A 21,095-nucleotide genomic window follows, 5' to 3' on the forward strand; every position below is an offset into this window, starting at 1 on the left:
AGATCTAATAATAATAGGGTCTGACCACACAGACAGGTAACTCTAAGCACTGTGTAGGAAACTGAAGCCTCCAGTTCTGCTCCACTACTGTTATCAGTCCAAATACAGGATCAGGTGAATGTGCTAACATGGCTGTTCTCATGCTGAGCCAGTGCTGAGGTTACAGCGGCTCCAATGTGTGACTGTAGAAGCACTCAATCCTGCCGAGCTCTGAGTCAGAGCTCAAAGGTTGGAGGGCGAACCTTACAGCAAGTTTATCCACAAGGCCAATCAAAGGGCAGCGGTGAGAGAGCTGCCAGAGCGAGCTCAGGTTTGATCCCCTCTCTTTTACAGGACTGTGGGAAATCTCACTGCACTGATTATTATTAAAAAACTGCACTATTAGTTCATAATAAACAGGCTTATAGACCAAAAATGTATTATTTATTAAGTAAAAAGTGGTTGGTGTGGCGCAGTGGATAACACCACTACCTGCCAGTGAGGTATATAAAGATAACACAATTAAAGAAATAGAGGACTAAAATAACACCAGAATTATAAAAAAAAAAAAGTAATTGATGGAACTAAAATAAATAATAATAGTAATAATAAGTTACGAAATTATAAAAAAATTAAATAATTAAAAATAAATAAAATAAAAAGGTAAAAGGCCAAAAGGAAAACCAATAATAAAACAAATAAAGAGATAAAATGAATAAACTAAATAAAAAATGGATGATAAATAGTGTTATCCAAGTAACTATTTTACAATACTTTCTACTTTCTTTATTCTTTAAAATTGAACAGACTGTTTTTTTTTTTAAATAAGTTTATTTTTATCCCATTTTCTCCCAAATTTACACAGCCATATACCCAACACACTTATTAGGACTGCCTTATTAATAGTAATGCCCCAACACCAGGAGGATGAAGACCAGCACATGCCTCCTCCGATACATGTAAAGTCAGCCATCGTCTCTTTTTTAACTGCTGCTGATGCAGCATTTCCGAGTAGCATCACAGAGCTAATGCTGGGAGGAAAGCACAGCGACTCGGTTCTGATACATCAGCTCACAGACGCCTCATGCCGATCCACATCAGCCTAGGAGTGACGAGGGGAAAGAGCACCATCTACCCACCCAGAGAGAGCAAGGCCAGTTGTGCTCTCTCGGGGATCCGGCAGCTGATGGCAAGCTGCATGAACAGGATTCAAACCAAACAGACTGCATTTTTCTATTTCTGTGTCTTTGGCCCTGTGTTCATAATATGAGTCATCGACTGTCCTTTACGACAACTTCATTAAAATAAATTATGATATAGGGAAGCGACTATTTTACTAATTTGTTCCAATTAATATTTTGGACCAATCGTTGACCCCAGCTTTGATTAAATAAGTGAAGGTAAATTGCACTATTATGTACCATGAATAGCTGGTTATATTTAAATGTGTTGGGTTTTTTTTTTTGTTTTTTTTGGTGAAATCTCAAAAACGATGCATTTAAAAGTGTTTTTTTTTTAGCTTAGATTTTTTTAAATTACGCTGTATATCCTTAGGGAGTAAACATGCTGAAACTTAAACATCATTAATTCCATCATGTCATTTCAATTTTTAGAGATATGAGCTCTTTAACAGCAATCTGACAAATCCTGTACTGTACATCCTCCTTCACAAACACGCACACGTGCACTACAGCAAAACAGCAAACAGGTGTCTTCCTCTGCACTGCACTTATTCCCAAACAGCCTGCGGATGTGGCGGTTCATGCCTCACAGAGATAAGGTCGACACGTCTAGACTTGCTGGCACGATGCAGTCCTGTACATCTAAAGCTTCATACAGAACCACCGTAATCCTCTGAAACACACAGATAAGACTTCACACGCGCCTGCAGAAACACTGCCGTGGCTTTTCTGGATCGTCCTAATCCTCCTGTGTGGACAGAGACTTAGCATTACCTTCATAAAAACAGAGGATCATACAGGCCTGTGGAAACATTGAGCTAACCTGTGTGGACCATCTTAATCCTACACTGTGGACAGAGACCTGCAGATACCTACAGATGAAGAAATATCAGACAAAGACACAAATATAATGAATCACATTCAAAATAGAGGCTCTGGGAGTGGGAGTTTATACAAATGATTCTCAAATATGCAAAATGATCTACTGTGCCAGCTGGAAATTGATCAGTATGACTTCCTTCTGGTTTTTTTTTTTTTTGTCTTCTTTCCCCAACAATAAACATCAATACACCTCTTGTTAAAATTTCAGCGTACCTTAATTTTAAATTCAATTCAGTTTAATGGTAGGACTACTGAAACGAAGCCAGAAATGTAAATATGCATAGCCTGGTCCACCAAGCCTCATACCAACTTTCTGCAGAGTCACTACATCACTACACACCTCCAAACTTCATGTAGCTTCAGATTAGATCAACAACAGTAGAGCATAGAGAGACTCATGGAAGTGTTTCCATAGCCAAACAGCTCCATTTAGGCCTTGCATCACCAAAAATACAATGCAGGGGGGAGAATATTTTTGCATATAATTCATATGCTGCTTTTTACCACAACTCACTCCCCCATGAACCAAAGTTTTACTAGCTGTGTTCACATTACAAAGCTAAAGTGACTCGAAACAGATTTTTTTGGCTTAAATGTGACACAGATCATTTAAAATCACATTTTACTTGTTATTATAATGTCATATGTAAAAAAATATTTAAAAAAATATTTGAGGGCATGCAACATGAATGTAAAAGGTCAGATTGGATTTCATGAATTTTGCCTATAAACGTGGCCTAAGTGGTTCTGGTGATGGAGACAAAAGTTCTTAAAGAAAAGTCTGTTTACTTGGCGGCCATCTTTGTAATGTCATCAGTCATCATTTCCAGTCACACCAGAAGCCCAGACTTCTATCTTTATAAATGGGGAAAAAAGCAAAAATACTAGAAACTGTTTTAAAGGCAAATTTTAGGCTCAGAGGGCTAAAGTGCTGCCACTAAGATCGAGAGATCACTGGTTTGAATCCCGATGAATCATGTAGCTTGCCATCAGCTGCCAAAGCCCTGAGAGAGTACAATTGGTTTTGCTCTCTCTGGGTGGGTAGATGGCTCTCTTTCCCCTCATCACTCCTAGGGTGATGTCGATCAGCACAAGGCTGCGTCTGTGAGCTGATGTATCAGATCCAAGTCGCTGCGCTTTCCTCCGAGTGCGCTGTGATGCTACTCGGCAATGCTGCACGTGTCGGAGGAGGCATGTGCTAGTCTTTACCCACCTTGTGCTGCAGCATCACTAGTGATGGGGAAAATATTATAATTAGAAATAGAAAAAGGGACATCATTTGTAAAGAGTGACCCAGTGACACTCTGCATTTTTACTGTCTCCCCTAATTTACGGTAGAATCTAAATGCACTGATGACTTTTAGGCGTTTTCCTTATTGAAAGCCATCTGGTGTGAAAAACAGTGACAAAAAAAAAGTGAACTGAAACCACTGCTTAGAAACACACCAGTGAACACCACAGGCAACTCTAGTGAACGTAGAGATTTTTATTATATATATATTTTTAATAGAAAAATTCTGCTTTATAACGTCCCAATCCACCCAAAAAATCATTTACAGTTAGAGATACCGATACAAGAATCTGAAACACTGAAACCCACACACAGGCCAAAAGAGTTCACAGGGTTAAACATGAAGCCTGGCACCATATAAACTCATATAAACTGCCCAAGCTGAGCTGTTGAAGATGCAGCAGCTGTTCCTCACACTGGGGCCACTTCCATCATCCACTGGGGAGCCTTATATGACACTTCCATTATCCTGTCCATCTGAGCACCAGGACAGTGACCCGTGCCAGACCAGTTTCCTGTTCCTGCTTGTGGCCGAAGCCAGCGCTAACTGTGCTGGGCTCATTCTCTGTGCCCCCCCTGTGCACCACTGTCTCAACACTGGCCCAATACTGACAGATGATGAAAAGCAAGAGCCAGCTTGGCCGGGACACTGACCGAAAGCTTTTCACAGAGTGGAAAATGAAGTGAGAATGAATAATGAAAGGGAGGAGAGAGGAGAGGAGAGGAGGTGAGGGAAAGGGAAAGGGAAGGCCGGACTGGAATAGAGTAAAAGGTGGCTCTGATCCAGCCAGACAGACACTACATGAATTCGGAAGCTGGGCCACAGCCAAGATTATCTATTACATAATCTAATCTAATCCAACGTTTAATTAATGGAGCCATTGACAAACTAATGATGGCGGAGCAGCCAGAGGACAGTAAGGGGCTGCGCTGGGCAACTTAATCTACAAGGTTACGCTGAAGTGCTGGCAGAACAAAGCTTGTCCTCAGTTTAATTATGCAGCACATTTCAATGCAGTCAAACAGGCTGCGTGCAGATTATGAGCTTTACTGAACAAATAGTGAAAAAACTAGCGCTAACAACCGGCACCCTGAAATGACCCTCACGCACACATTCAAATTAATAACGTCACACAAACATCAAAAATGGATTATTGTCCAAATCGCATTTGAAAAGATCATATTTGAGGGTCCATACTACTCTCTACAGTTCACCTCACCTTGCACCAAGCATAGCAATTTACCAAGCATGAGCAGAACAACACAGAATAATAAACCTAACTATACCAGAAAGTTACATATTCATATAAGGAAAAGGCTTAAATTTAGAGGCATATTATTTAAAATTAGCTGAAATACTAGAAGAGATGCTAGCTGGCTAACTCATTGTCCATAATATAAACAGTAAAAACACCATACCACAAATAGGGCTGCATTATTCAATATAATCAAAAATGTTAATTACAATGTAAAATGTGTTTTGTGCATCTAAATGCACCCAAATGGAAACATACATGTTCATGTTCATTCAATATTATTTAAATCATATATATATATATATATATATATATATATATATATATATATATATATATATATATATATATATATATACTGTATATATATATATTTATATACACAAACTATATAATAAATAGAAATATATGAGGAATGAGGAAGAATGAGGTCAGCTGACTACCTGAATATAGTGAATATAGACCAGGTTATTCCATCAATGGATCAATTTATTCTTCCCTGATGACACGATCATATTCCAAGATGACAATGCCAGGATTTATGGGTCACACATGGATTGAGAGAGTTCACCACCTTAACCTCACTGAGAATCTTTGGGATGTGCTGGATGGAGAAGAGCTGCTTTGTGCAGTGGTCAGACTCTACCATCATCAATGCTGCACTAATAAGGCACTAAGATCATAGATCATCTCTGCAAGGTTAACCTGGGTGTGACAGAAGGACAGGAATTCAAGCAGAACACAAAGCTTGAGCAGGAAACCAGAACATGCGACCTTCTCCACTTCACAGAAAAGCTGAAAACCTGTAGATCTAGTTCAGACGTGACGAGTGGCATGCGTGAGGCATGTGAGACACCTGCACAGCACTGAAATTACAGGCAACACGTTTGACGCAGGCTTTGGGAGGGCTTTTGTCAACAGAAACTTTTCTGAGATTTTACAACTGTGATTGTGACCTATCTGTAGTAGTGTGTGCTAATACCTGCAATTCAGGCTCCCAACAGCTTTTAAAATAGTGCTTTCACCTCCTTCAGCAGATTAATCTGGTCGGTGTTTGCAGTAGAACCATGAACAAATTATTTCATCATATTGTACTTATAGTATAAATTAACTTGAATAAATAAGCAGAATAAATAAACTGCAATTGTATATTACCATAGAGTAATAAAGGTCTGGTCTAAAAAAAAGACATAAACCCAGAAAGATAAATTTCTTCTCCCAGTCCCTCTTTCCACAAAATAGAACGCTGAACACAGCTGCTGCAATGCATGATCTAGATTTACAAATCTCTGTATCTTTTTATAGTGCTGTTGCTTCTAGGTCAATCCTAACCGCCATCATTTTCTCAGCCCAACACTGTGCCTGTGACGGACTCTATCTGGGACAGTAACGGGTCTTTTGTGAGGTGGGCCTGTCCTATAGGGAACTATGATGCTTCATAATCTCACATGTATATCAGATGGCCCAATGATTTGGCCAGTCATCATAAAGGTCAAGGTCTCCAGGTCTCCAGAGATCATCGCTACTATGATAACCAACAATATAACATTTATAAATGATAATATACTAGTATAATAATGAATTTATACCCTTGTAAAGAGCAATGAACATGTCTTTTTTGTGTATGTATGATCAGTGGAGTAAGAGACCATTTCAGTTTCTGAATCATCTGATTTAGCTATTTATAGGTTTATGTTCGAGTAAAATGAACATTGTTGTTTTATTCTATAAACTACAGGAAACATTTCTCCCAAATTCCAAATGAAAATATTGTCACTTAAAGCATTTATTTGGAAAAAATGAGAAATGGCTGAAATGACAAAAAATATGCAGAGCTTTCAGACCTCAAATAATGCAAAGAAAACAAGTTCATATTCATCCACTCAAGTTTAGAAAGAGTTTAGAAATCAATATTTGGTGGAATAATCCTGTTTAATCACAGTTTTCATGCATCTTGGGGTGTTCTCCTCCACCAGTCTCACACACTGCTTTTGGATAACTTTATGCTGCTTTACTCCTGGTGCAAAAATTCAAGCAGTTCAGTTTGGTTTGATGGTTTGTGATCATCCATCTTCCTCTTGGTTATATTCCAGAGGTTTTCAATTTGGTAAAATTAAATAACTGATAATTATTAAGTGTTCTCTTATTTGTTTTTCAGAGCTGTAGATCATATATAAATAAAATAATTAAATAAATTGTTTTAAATAGTTAAAAAGTTGACATACTGTCTCATTGACATTATTTGGCTCTGCCTTGCTAAGGACATAATGGACACTATAGAGGTCAACAAAAATGATTGAGGTCATGTCAATACATTATATGATAAGTCAATAATGTAAATATTATGTCATCTACAGTCATCACAGAGCTCCTGCAACCGTCACGTTCTGCGTGCTGCATTTCAGATTGTTCAGATAGTTTTGCTCTCTTGCCCTCCTGTTTGAACTTGTGTATCCTCCTGATCAGCTCATCTCTATTGTCTAGGCAGCTTTTCCAGGCAGCTTTCTCTCTCTCTCTCTCTCTCTAATCTCCAAGGCGCGAGCACATGGCGGGCGTGGGGGAGATCAGCTCCTCTACAAGGCAGCGACTTAAGAGCGCTGAATATCTGGAGTTAAATCACTCCAATCTCTGCTCAGCGGTGGTGCAGCACTCATCGCTCGAAGCCAGTATTGTCTAAAGTAGTGAAATCTGAAAGCCGGCCAGCTGAGCGGGATCTAACCATTCCACCGCACCTCCAGAGGTGAAGGCTGAGGAACGGGTGCACTGACCTGGGAATGAAGGGGCCAAACGAGAAGGGCCAGTGGCCCCTGTAACAAGAGATCAGAATCCCACCCAGCAGAGAACTTCAATACTCAGATACTGAGACTGCTACATAGACTGCCAGGTTCATACAGGGACTTAAAGATCTTGTTTTTCTAGACTTACAATAGACTGAGTCCACTGGTCATCTGCCCATATCCTACAGTAATGTTGAAATGTGTGGGTGTTTTTCCTCATTAAGCACATCTTCTACACTGCAGGGAGTGTGTCCTGTGTGTGTGCCTCCAGAGAAGCAAGGAACCTGTGTATATTCCCTGCTAGCTCCTCCACCACACGCTTTTCTCCCATTACAAAGTCCAAGACTTGGCTTATTTTTCATTTTAAGGTTGAGGATCAAATTGACATTTACAGCATTTGTAATTTCCTTACAGCATTTCCATTTAATTTACAGCATTTCCTAAATTTCAGTGGGATTTATAAGTAAGTAAGTCTGTCTGTCTGTCTGTCTGTCTGTCTGTATCTATCTATCTATCTATCTATCTATCTATCTATCTATCTATCATTTGTCTGACGCTTTGTCTGATCAACTTAAATATGGTGTACCATGACTTTCCCAGCCAGTGAATTAAGCCAAAACATTCCTATTGAGCAACATTACCTTATTCAGCTCAGCAGTAACACTAACATTGTAGTGGTATGGTAGTTTCAGTAAAACTAGTACAAGAACAGGAGGCAACCTGGTGTTGATGGGGCTTTTTTCTAATGCTAGCATCACTACTTGTCTGAAATGGGTCCACTACCCCCAAAATATCCAGCCTAGAGTGTCTCTGTGGTCAGAAAGCAGCAACAGTATTAAAGTTAGGTAAGGTAAGTCATAATATCTTACTCTTTTTTAAGTTTTTGACCAAATATTTCAGAATATTTTACATTGCGTTCATGAATTGCATATTCTTTTACCGGGTGCAGTGAAACCGTAGTGTAATGGTACCTGGTACCAGTTTTTTGTCCACCAGGTTTTTGTGAATTAAAGAAAAATGTGCTTTAAAACACATCAATGGAAAAGCTAAAAAAAAAAATTTGATTTAAAAAAAATTGATTATGATTTTATTCTAGAAAGTCTCTAAAGACAAATTGTACAAAAGTGAACAAGGGAAAAAGTTTATGTAAATATATAAACTATATATATGTGTGTGTTAGACTTTCAGAGTTGCCAGATTGTTGTACCTTTTACACTACACAATTTTTTTTTCTTTCCAAAAATATAGAAAAACCTAAGCTAATACTGGGTGAATGGACATTTTCCTCAGTTCTGAAGTTTTTGTCAGCAATTTACAAAAACAGTCTATCATTTTAAAATTGTGTGAATTAAGCTTACTTGACAATTACAGTGTAGCATCTGAATAAGTGCAATACATCACCCTAAGACCTCCTGAACATTTGACCCCATCAAATTAGCCCTAACGTCTGCAAGACTGGTGTCCACCAGCCTACAGCAACCATAGTCACGTGACAGAATGCCTCACCTGCTTATTTTCTAAAGAAAATACAGCCCTTATTGAATAAAGGCATGTTCCACCTCCAATAGACAGGCTTTACTGGTAGAGCACCTAAACGTGAACGTAAAACAAAAGTGACAGTCCATCATTACCAAAACTTCTTTCCAGCTTCCTGTCTGTCCACCGGTACAGCTCACCACACCTTCATTCTGCAAGAGCATTCCTTATTAAGCTATGCGAAAGTATCTCTCCCAGTCTCCTCCAGAAACAAATTGCTTGTGTTTCTGAACACAGTTTTTCCTCTAAATGTCATAAACACTGATCCAATACAGGTTTTGATGTTTGCCTGAGGCTATTATTGGCTTTTGGCCCGTGTAAGGGATAAACACATTTCCAAGCTTCAGACTTCAGTCTTTCTGATGTTCATACAACTCCCCAGGCTTCTGTCCTCTGCCTCCAACAGACGAGTCTGTGAGAAAAACACTTTGTAATAGGAAACATGCCCTTCAAAAAGACTAGAAAATGGATTACGCCATTGAGATTTCTCAAATATCTTATTTATAGGACAGGCAGGCAGAAGATCTCTGGCTCTCACTGTATGATTAGTCACACCTGCTGGTTGCACCTTTCAGCTACTCTAAAATATTTGGCTGCAACGATTGAATTCTGCCGTGATTTGGGCAGCCGTAGGTTTATGTTTTTTGGATACAATCCAGGTTAGCACCCGAACATCCCTTTCAGACAGCTTCCTCTTACAGCGTCCACAGTTAATCCTGTTGGATGTGATTCGTCTTTCTTGCTGGTATGCTGACATTACCCTGGATACGGTGGCTCTTGATGCATCACAAAGACTTGCTGTCTTGGTCACAGATGCGCCAGCAAGACGTGCACCAACAATTTGTTCTCTTTTGAACTCTGGTATGTCACCCATAATGTTGTGTGCATTGCAACATTTTAAGCAAAACTGTGCTTTTACACTGCTAATTGAACCTTCACACTCTCTCTGCTCTTACTGGTGCAAAATAAAGATTGGCAACCAGGCTGCTCCAATTTATTATTTATTAACTTTCATTATCCAACCCCTGTACCTGATAGTGATAGGCCTTTATAATAAAACTGCAGGAACTCAGGAACTTGTACTTTTAAGAGCTCAATATCTAAAAACTGCACAATTAAACAGAGAAGTTCTCCAATCTCACTCGTCACAAAGGCCTTGGTCTTCACTTCCTGTAAGCGCAAGGCCACAAAAACATCCACTTTCAGTCTCATGTTGAAGCTTTGCTCTCAGTTTCCTCTAATGCCCTCACATCACAGAGCTGTGGACTACCTCAGCTTACAGAGAAGAGCCGACACGACAGAGTAGCCCATATACTCAAACTGGGCCAACCTGAACGCTGGTCCAGAAGGCAACGTGAATCTGTGCCACAGAGCAACAGGGGAACAGAGCAGTGAAGATATGCTAATAACCCTGAGTTTAGTCTGTTTGCAGGAAGAACGGCAGCATCAGGAGCTCCACCATGGAACAGCTCTTATTTATTCAATGAAACCACAAGTTATATGTTAACTCTGATCAGTGGGTGTATTTACACTTTACACTTCACGTATATATTTCTTCTGTGCAGCACTTAGGAACACCACACCTACACACACAGACACAAACACACACACACACACACACACACAGACTGCCCTGTAACAAGAGACATACCACTCTAGGTGACATAACTCTGCAGGCGTGAGGTAACCACACGAGCATACTTGTGTAAAAAAAAATGTCACCACCCTGAGCACACACACACACACACACACACACACACATACCTGTGCCTGTATTCACACTGAGTGGTTGTAACTACACTAGATTTGCAACGATATGATTAATCTCAGAAAATATCAAAGTACAGCATGTTACACTCTCACAGTACGGTATGACAGTATTTCACTTATATTACCCTAAGGTAAAATAAGGGCTTAATGACATAATACAAATATTCTATTACAATATTTTAAAGACATATTCATAATATTTTACAATATTTATCACACTATTAAGACACAAAGAGGAAAAACATTCTATAAAACTGCTTTTAAATCTCTTTCAAAAAAAGAGTACACAGATTTTTTTTTATAGTACATCATTCAGTTTTTTAGGATGTTTCTCCACTGTGTGTGTTTAATGTAGTTTCTCTGCTTTGTGTGTTTCTGTGCGTTTCTCTACTCTGTGTGTGTTTAAGTGTGTTTCTAAGCTATGTATGTATGAGTGTGTTTCTCTACTGTGTGTTTGAGTGTGTTTCTCTGCTGTGTGTGTTTGAGCGTGTTTCTCCACTGTTTAACTGTTTCTCTACAGTGTGTTTAAGTGTGTTTCTTTGCTGTGTGTGTTTCAGTTTGTTTCTCTGCTCTCTGTGTTTGAGTGTGTTTCTCTGCTGTGTGTGTTAGAGTTAGATTCTCTACTGTGTGTTTGCGTGTATTTCTCTGCTCTCTGTATTTGAGTGTGTATCTCCACAATGTGTGTTTGAGTGTGTTTCTTTACTGTGCATATTTCAGTGTGTTTCTCTACTCTGTGTGTCTGAGTTGGTTTCTTTGTTGAGCGCATTTCTCCACTGTTTAACTGTTTCTCCACTGTGTGTGTTTGAGTGTGTTTCTCTGCTATGTGTGTTTGAGTGTGTTTCTCTGCTGTGTTTGTTTGAGTGTGTTTCTCTGCTGTGTTTGTTTGAGTGTGTTTCTCTGCTGTATGTGTTTGAGTGTGTTTCTCTGCTGTGTTTGTTTGAGTGTGTTTCTCTGCTGTGTGTGTTTGAGTGTGTTTCTCTGCTGTGTTTGTTTGAGTGTGTTTCTCTGCTGTGTGTGTTTGAGTGTGTTTCTCTGCTGTGTGTGTTTGAGTGTGTTTCTCTGCTGTGTGTGTTTGAGTGTGTTTCTCTGCTGTGTGTGTTTGAGTGTGTTTCTCTGCTGTGTGTGTTTGAGTGTGTTTCTCTGCTGTGTTTGTTTGAGTGTGTTTCTCTGCTGTGTGTGTTTGAGTGTGTTTCTCTGCTGTGTGTGTTTGAGTGTGTTTCTCTGCTGTGTGTGTTTGAGTGTGTTTCTCTGCTGTGTGTGTTTGAGTGTGTTTCTCTGCTGTGTGTGTTTGAGTGTGTTTCTCTGCTGTGTTTGTTTGAGTGTGTTTCTCTGCTGTGTGTGTTTGAGTGTGTTTCTCTGCTGTGTTTGTTTGAGTGTGTTTCTCTGCTGTGTGTGTTTAAGTGTGTTTCTATGCTGTATGTGTTTGAGTATGTGTAACATCAGCACTAAAGTGCGACTGAAGTAAAAAAGGACATGCATACGTGTGGGCAAAGTTCTCTGTTCACATTCACCCCCCCCCCCCCCTCCAATACCAGTGATAACCAAACATCCACAATATACCTCGAAACCGGTTACTGCTGCAACCCTAGACTACAGAACTGAGTGAAAGTGTAGAGGTATCGGTCACAACAGTGTACTGAAAGGGTTAAACGCCCGAGGTGGATCCGCACCACTTCAGCGAAACTCAACACTGATGATATCATGATCTCACTCCTGCTTAACAAAGGCCTTTTTAGATGTCAACCGGGCCACAGTGTACTGTACAGCATCCTTTCCTCACAGGATCACTCAGGCTGCCTGTGACCTGCTATCTCCCAATACTTCACTAAGCAGAGCATGCTCACACTACATACGTCTGCAGACATCAAAGAAACGTTACTCTATTCTATTCACAGAGAAATTCTCTCTGACAAAGAGCGATAAACAGATAGCACATGGTGTCTACAGTAACCTGAGTCTGGCCTCTCTGGGCTTCTTCTTCTTCTCAACAACAATAGAGTGGAGTTACTACTCAACCGTACTGTACTGTAATCGCTGTCAGAGAGGGACGTTCCCCTGCAATTACTGACACAAAGAACAAAAGATTAAACTCGCTCTGCTTGGCAACTTCAGAACATTTTAGAAGATTTTAGAGAAGATATCAAAGAGGAGGATGAGAGCATTGTTCTGCCTTGCTGGTATGCAGTTTCAAAATATGGGCAAGGAGTAACAGATGCTCAGGATTCCTACAAAGGAATGGTATGTTAGAGAGAAAGGAACGGAAATGTCAACACCTTGTATTCGTAGGACAAATGTAGTTAAGGACAGCTTTGACAGTTCTTGCTTAAAACACTGTGAATATTGTAATTAGGGTTGGACAATATGTTGGACAAAATTAGCTAGCGCTAGCAATTAGTTGCTAATGCTGCTGCACCCAGCCTTAGTGGAAATGTGTTTAGAAAGTATATAACTGTTATTAAACCATTTTCTATTGTCAGATAGACTGTACACTGACACTGAATTGTTTTTGTCCATTGCACATTCACATTCAAAGATGATGACCATAGGATGCATATGTGGGTCCAAATCAATCATGTGTACTTCAACGTCTGCTGTAAGAGACATCATGAAATATGAGGACACAATGACTGACCACCAAAATCACCAGATGTCAATCCTCACCTCTGACTTCTCAATTGTAGAGTGTTAGGACTTCCTAAGAGACGGGCAGGAAGTGTCTCTTAAGTAAGTGCCAGATATAATTCTTTCAAACACTGACTGAACTCCATTTATCAATGGAAATAATGCAACAGTTCATTCTAAGGAACATTAGACCGAGTAGTGGATCTTCTGGACAGGGAATCCCCAGAGTCAAGAGTAACACACAAGGCACCCACATGCTTACCTCATACACCTCCCTCCGCAGCCCAGTGCTGTTCCTCAGCCAGCAGCGGCTCAGCTCGCTCAGCTCCACGATGGGCTGCACCTTCAGTCGCACCATCTCGCCGGACTGCCGGATCATCTCCACAATCTCGTCCCTGTTTTTACTCTCCACATTCAGCCCGTTAATCTCCACCAGGCGGTCTCCTGGCACCAACCCCAGAGCCAGGTCCTTGGTCCCAGCACCCGGCTCAGCGAAGTGGACCACTCGCCGGAAGGCCGAGCCGTCGGGCTTCTGATCCAGCATGGTGGTCCTTCGCAAGGAGAAGCCAAAGTCGCCCGTGTTGCGCCGCTGGAGCTCCAGCTCTCGGGGTTTAGGTACTTGGGGAGGAACCACAGCAGGTAAGCGTAAGTCTGCGGAGAATTCTTTTTCCACCAACTCGGGTATCTGAACCTTCTTAAGTTGGGCACGTCTGTGGGAGATGTATCTGTGTTGGGGGTCAAAAACCTTGACTTCCACTTGAGGAGAAGGTGCAGCAGAGTTAGGTCCTGATGGATTTGAGCCTTCTGAGGGACTCTCCTCTTTGCTTCTCTGGGAGAAAGACAAGCGTTTTATGAGCTGGCCCACGTGGGAGTTCTGCTTGGTCAAAGCCCCGAACTTGGCAGCCTTGTCTTTGACGGAGGACCTCTGGCCATCCTGCTGCACAGCCTCCACCTTAACATCATCACTGGAGCTGGAGGCACTCATGGGGCCTGCATCCATCACCACACTGCCTCTGTTATAGAACCGCTCAGCATCCACATCCGTCAGGGACAGCTCCGTGTTGCTGACCACTTTGATGGGAATGGGGCTCGAGATCTCCAGCTTCCCTCTAGACTCCCGCTTGGAACTGACGCGGTGGAGGTTGAAGAAACCTCGTCTTACGCCCACCTCCTCCAGGCTCTTCAGCTCAGCCTGGGACATCCTCTCCTTCTTGTCCTTCTTCTCCTTCTTGTCCTTCTTCATGCCATCTTTCTCCTTGTCTTTGTCCTTCTTGATCAGGTTGAACATGTTTGGTCGTGGATGTCAAACTCCACCGACCCAAAGGTGCTGTTCTTGCAGAAGTATGGAGGAACTCTTCCATGCAGGTGCAGAGCGTCAGAGCTGGTTTTCGGTCATGTTTAACCTAATGTCCTTCAGTTGCAATAACATGAACAGCACAGCTGGAAATGAACTCTTAAAGAGAGAAAGAAGAGACAATGAGTCAAACAGTATGAATATAAAATTCATTCAACAAAAGATTTAGACTTGCTGAATGTCTGCATGTGATGATGATGATGATGATGATGAGATTATTAATACATAGGCTTTATCAGTATCAGTAACAGTACACTGACACAGTCCAGACAATGCAGTAAAATAAAGCAACAAAGGTTTTTTTTTTCATTTTTCAAAGCAGATTTCACCAGAATCAGTACACTCATTTGCTTCAGTCATCATATATTAACATTTTCATTATCATTATGTCATCACCTCAATTACTGCAGCTACTGTATTCACAAATCACCATCTTTACCCTTTCACAAGTACATCCTGGCTCCCTGGGTCAGAGTATTTTTATCACTTTAATTTTAAAATTTAGTGTAAATGTTTTTATTCATTATTCATTTTTTTTTATTTTCTCCTAATCACAATAGTTGAATTTTACACAAAAATTAAGAACACATCTTTACTCGATTGTCTGATTTTTTCCTTTAAACTGATAAAATAATCCAACCAAGTTCAGCTGCAAGATACAAAAATCAATTAAATAAATAAAAATTATATATATATATATTTTTCTATGAAATCATGAGAAAAATTTGAAACGGAATTGTAATGAAAACTAATTTTTTATTATTATTATTATTATTATTATTATTATTATTATTATTATTATTATTATTATTATTATTATTACATCTGGTATCTACAGGCATGGTTTTGAGGAATATATCTATATTTTTTACATTTTTATTTATTTCATTGTGAGGCATTTTGAGCTGCGGTTTTATGTAGGATTTTTTTTTTAAATAGCATTACTTTAATTATTATTATTATTATCGTTATTTTAATTATAACTTTTTTAGTAAAAAATATTTTTAAAAAGGTACATTTGACATGATCTGCATGACCTTTTCACAGACATTTTCATTCCTTTTTCAGGAATATTCTCTGCTATGTTTATTAAATACCCCAGGACGTAAACACGCCCTCTACGAGCCACCTGCGTGACGTGGCGCGCTCCCATTGGCTGCTGCCCACTTTTAACGACAGGTAGACAAAGACGAAGGAAGAGTATAGTTTCAGCTGTGCTTTACTTTTAAATCGTCACTTTTACACAAAGAATCAAAGCGATTTTTACCATACATATACAACAAATATGTAATAAAATCGATTCATTGATAAAGCTTTAGATGCTCTCAGTAAAGCGCTGGTAATGCTGGAGTGTATAGACAGACTCACTTCCTGTCTATAAAGAGCCTTATGTGAATAAGGCTGCTGAGGGATCTGTACACCTGATAGATTATATAGTAATATTAATATTTATATTTACAAATATATTTTTAGTTTATAAAGCATGCATTGCGGTTAAAGTTTGTGAGGACAGATCTGTGTGAGCTGTGGGGTACATTAATTCATCACCAACAGTCATACTGTACAAATAATAAACAAGTTATTTATGTTAGCCTCAACAATAATTTAAATAATAACTTATGCAGAATAAGTTATTATTTAAGTTATTGTTGAGGCTAACAGTCCAAAGCTCGCTCTGAAATCTCTCTTTAAGCCTCTTAACCTCTCTCTCTCTCTCTCTCTCTCTCTCGCTCTCTCTCGCTCTCTCTCCTGTCACCTGAAAAGCTGAAACAGAGAAACAGGTAAAGCTGTGGTTATAAACTCACCGTTTTGGACGGAACCGGGCCGGGGAGGTTCTGGCTGTGTGCGCGGCGGAGTTACGGAGTTCCAGAGTTCCAGAGTCCAGCGCGACTCCAGCGCTTCTACAGGAGCCTGAATGCGGGAGGTCTGACGGGCAGGGGAGGCAGAACCGGGTTAGCGTGAGTTGTGTTTTTTCCCTACCCGTTTTCCGCAGGACACGCCCACCTGTACTAAAACCACCTTGATAGCAAAGAACACTAAATAAACATTATGTGATATTTGATTGCATTATATCGCTTAATGTTGATGGTGTTGCAGAAAATCAACTTTTAAACAGCCTTTAATTAAACACCGCCTAACTACCTGTTATGTAGAGTTTTGCTACCCTGTCCAATAGGGGTGGGCAATATTATATCGTATACAATATATCGTGACACAGAAATATCATGATATTAAAAATCCATATCGTGATAATAGAGATGTTCTGTCTTAAAAGTAGTCTATTATTTACTGTGAAGCTTTAGGTGTATTTATTGTATAATTGTTTTAGTTTGCAGTTTATATGCATGCACTAAATATTCTACAATATTATTAGCTGAATTGTATTATTTTATGCTATATTATTTATTTTGCCACATTATGATTATACTGTTATACTATTGTACTATATTCCTGAAATTAATGAATTATTTTAGTTTTCCTATGTCGCCAAGTATATAAAATACCCTGAAATATTGTGATATTATTTTAGAGCCATATCGCCCACCCCTACTGTCCAACCCTGCTACCCTAGTGGGTGTTTAAAGCAAAAAACGATGCCAAAAAAGCACTGTATTTAATTTAAAAAAAGTTCCCTGCAGTAGTCTCAGTATAATTTTTGGAAAGCCTGAATCAATATATCAGTGTATAAGTTAAGGAAAATTAAACCTGTTTCTTTGGTATTTTTGTGGTCTTATTATTACTTTTATTAGTAACTGCCACTGACACAATTAATTGGTTAATTGTTGGTTAATTAATTGGCATAATTGGTTCATGATGAAAACTGATTGAACATTAAATTAACATTTATTTAAAGGTTTTAAAGAATTAGGCTGAGCTATGAATCAATACTCACAAATAATGTTTTTAGGTGATATTATATTTATTAATAATAATAATAATAATAATAATAATAATAATAGTTTTGTTGTTCTGGTTTATTACTATTATTATTAGTATTAGTATTAATAATATCTGTGTATGTTCCAAACTAAACTGTACACTACCAGCCAATCCCAGCGCAGGGGGCGTGGTTTGCCGGTAAACGGGTGGGGAAATAAAGTCCGCCTTCACAGCGCATTAACAGCACCGACCTCTGGTGGTCAGTTGTTCTCGAATAAATAAAAACAAACATCCCTTTATTTTTGCTATATATAAATAATTAAATGGTTAACAGCTTACGGTTTACATACTGTTGCAATGGAAGTAAATTAAAACTTGGAAATGGATTAAACAAATTCCATTTTGAGAAATTACAGATGAAACCAGAGAGTTTCCTAAACATTAAAAAAACTCAAGAAACTGGTACCGGAAGACGAATAACACAGTTTTTAATCACAGTTTTCTTGCATATTGGCATTTGTTCCTCCACCAGTCTTACACACTGCTTTTGGATAACTTTATGCCACTCCTGTTGCAAAAATTCCTGCAGTTCAGCTTGGTTTGATGGCTTGTGATCTTCTTGATTATATTCCAGAGGTTTTTAATTTGGTCAAATAAAAGAAATTCATAATTTTGAAGTGGTCTTTTATTGTTTTCCAGAGCTGTATATGTGTGGGGGGGTGTAATTAAATTAAAGTGGTGTTTCTGTTAGGGTGTCATCATTAGCAGGTCGACAGTGCACTCTACTGGATGAAGCAGGACACAACATGTAAATGCAAATCCTAGTCAAAGCTAAAAAAAAAAGCTAAAGCTAAAGCTAAGGAAAAAGAGTTCCTCTTTTTTTTAAGCACAAACATATGATTGCTAAATCTGCTAAACGCTGGTGTCAGCAGGTTTAAGGTGGTCTTTGGTTAATAGTTCAGGTGTACGCTGCCATTGATTTTGGTCACTCTTGGCCATGTGGCTCATGTTGGTCAAGCAGGATGATTCTTCAAAGAAGCAATCTAGTGTTTTTCAGTTCAACCTCTACCTGCACGTCTTTGACATTTGGTTGGTTATCACAAACATTTATTTCAATATGCTTTAATGTTCTCAGAAAAGAACAAACAAAATACAGGTTGCACCAAAAAATACTAAGGAAAAATTAGTGTTTGAGTTGATTAGGACATAGTTCTTTTTGCCATTAATGGAACAAAATAACAAAATCAATGATCAATTTCTGTGATAATCAAGAATAATTTAGATTTCTTTTTTTAATCAAATGTTGAAATTTTAACAGTTTGTCCAAACACCCTTCAGACTGGGTGACACGGGGCATAATTTGCCCCGATAAATTGCTTTTTCCAGCTCAAAGTAGGTCCACACCTCCTTGCTAGAATCCGGTGAGCCCTGACATTTAAAATGAGGCATTAATAACTTAAAAAGTGCACAGAAGCTTATTAAAAACCACTGTTTACATCCCATAACGCTAGCTTCAGCTCCAAGCGCCGCCATTACTGCAATGTCTATGACATTATCAATACCAGTATGGCAGCACACAGAGCTGAAAGCTAGCATTAAGGGATGTAAACAGAGGTTTTTAATAAGCTTCTTGTGCACTTTTTAAGTTATTAATGCCTCATTTTAAATGTCAGGGCTCACCGGATTCTAGCAAGGAGGTGTGGACCTACTTTGAGCTGGAAAAAGCAATTTATCGGGGCAAATTATGCCCCGTGTCACCCAGTCTGAAGGGTGTTTGGACAAACCGTTACAATTTCTGGATCTCTGAACGATGTGGGAGAACAGAGGTGTGCTATTCATCAAAGGTAAGTACTTTTTATCATGTTTTACTACACCAAAAGTCTAAAAGTCCATTTTTAACACAGTCAAGCCGAAAGAAAAGCATAAAAACAGTCAATTCATAGCCAAGACTTCTTGCATCTGCCCAGTTTGGCTCTCACACACTCCTGCTCGTCTGGCCCTCTCGCATACTGCACGGTGGAGTCCGCCTCAAAGGAGATGGAGGGACTGTGCAAGGTCATTGGGCGGCAGCGTTCCTTCTCCAGGGTTGCTGGAAGTGGAGGCTGCAGCAGCACGTGGCTCCGCAGGGAGTGGGTGAGCTTCAGGAGGAGTGGCCTGTGGTTGGCGTATTGTACCCGCGTGCGCCGTGCAGGGTTTGGGTCTTTGTCCGGCTCGCAGCACGTCGAACACGCCAGGCAGATGATCCGGAAGACGTAGACCCAGCCGAGGTAGTGCAGCTCAACGATGTTGAGCAGGAAGCAGCCCAGGCCGATGCTGAACATGAAGTTGAGGAAGATGGTCTTCTCTGTAGATCGCGACACAAAGCAGTCCGTTCGGTTGGGGCACGGGTACGTCTCGCACTGGAACAGGTGAGGAACCTCGAATCCGAACAGACAGCACTGACCCACGAGGAACACGAGCTCCATGATCGAACGCAGCACCACGTGCACGATGTACGTGAGCAGAACGTGACTGGACAGCTCGGTAGGGTCTTTAGACACTTCGCCAAAGTCCTCATCCTCCTCCAGCAAGGTCTGGTCCAAGCTCTCCACTTCCTGAGGGCCCCAGGATCCCTCAGATCGAGCCATCAGGGTGGGGGTCTTGAACTCCAGTGCCTCCTGGTGGTTGGTTTCAGGTGAAGTCACCTCAAGCTCCTTCTCCTTTGCCTCTATATCACGTTTCTCATCTTTAGCGATCTTGTTAAGCACGTAGATGACGTAGAAGATGGACGGCGTGGAGACCAGCACGATCTGGAAGACCCAGAAGCGCAGGTGGGAAACCGGGGCAAACGTGTCATAGCACACGTTGTTGCAGCCGGGCTGCAGGGTGTTGCAGGTGAACTTGGACTGCTCATCGCTGTACACAGCGTCGCCCACCAGTGCCACCAGCAGGATGCGGAAGATCAACAGCATGGTCAGCCAGATCTTGCCAATCACAGTGGAGTGGTTCTGCACTTCCGTCAGGAAACGACCGAGAATGGACCAGTCTCCCATTCTTTAAGCTGCTTTGAGAAACGAAAGAGGTACAGAAGGAGAAAGAGAGAGAAAATCAAACATCTGTAATGAGCCTGTTTAGGTTTTTAATACAGTGAGTTTATACATCTGCAGAACTATAGAACTCTGTTTTAAGATATCTTCACCTCGGGTGCTTAATTTCAATTCAGAAAATTGGGCCATTTAAAAAACTAGGAGGCCAAATATGTTGTCAAGTGTAGCAGAAAAATCTAAAAACTTCGAAACAGTGGCAGGTCCATGCTGAGAAATGGCATGTCCAGAAAGTCATCCCTTATAGTACCTTCATTGACCCCTGAAATTGGGCATAGTTTTGAAGCCAACAGAGTCCCCATGTTAAAAACTCTGGGTCCATGTTTGATTTCTCTACAGCTTCTCAAACTACAGTCGCCTCAAACTTTTCCAGCCTTCCATTTCCAGACCTGTGTAATGTGAGAGAGAGTGCACGTGTGAATGGAACAGGTCTTGCCATGTGAAGCTGACCAACATCCCACTAGGAATGATGTGGGAGGGGAGT

The 21,095-nt window shown here is 40.2% G+C and overlaps 2 protein-coding genes across 3 annotated transcripts in view; both read right to left on the reverse strand.

The window, feature by feature from the left end:
* Window positions 1–16,594, reverse strand: part of myo18aa (myosin XVIIIAa) — a 137,025-nt gene extending 120,431 nt beyond the window's left edge. For both annotated transcript variants that reach the window (XM_049468794.1, XM_049468791.1), the window contains exons 1-2: window positions 16,454–16,594; window positions 13,557–14,747 (exon numbers count right to left, since the gene is read on the reverse strand). In XM_049468794.1, the coding sequence (XP_049324751.1) occupies window positions 13,557–14,582 (1,026 nt within the window). In that variant the 5' untranslated portion in view covers window positions 14,583–14,747; window positions 16,454–16,594. The remainder of the gene's footprint in view (window positions 1–13,556; window positions 14,748–16,453) is intronic.
* A 2,871-nt stretch (window positions 16,595–19,465) lies between these two features.
* Window positions 19,466–20,642, reverse strand: LOC103041439 (gap junction delta-2 protein). Its single transcript, XM_007244823.3, has one exon. It carries the CDS (start codon window positions 20,558–20,560, stop codon window positions 19,466–19,468), a length of 1,095 nt encoding a protein of 364 aa, XP_007244885.2. The 5' UTR covers window positions 20,561–20,642.
* Between the last annotated feature and the right edge of the window lie 453 nt (window positions 20,643–21,095).

Source organism: Astyanax mexicanus, chromosome 20 (genome assembly GCF_023375975.1).
Source record: "Astyanax mexicanus isolate ESR-SI-001 chromosome 20, AstMex3_surface, whole genome shotgun sequence".
NCBI lineage: Eukaryota > Metazoa > Chordata > Actinopteri > Characiformes > Acestrorhamphidae > Astyanax > Astyanax mexicanus.

Excerpts from the sequence above, each read along its gene's own strand:
- LOC103041439 (XM_007244823.3), bottom strand. The coding sequence starts at position 20,560 with ATGGGAGACTGGTCCATTCTCGGTCGTTTCCTGACGGAAGTGCAGAAC.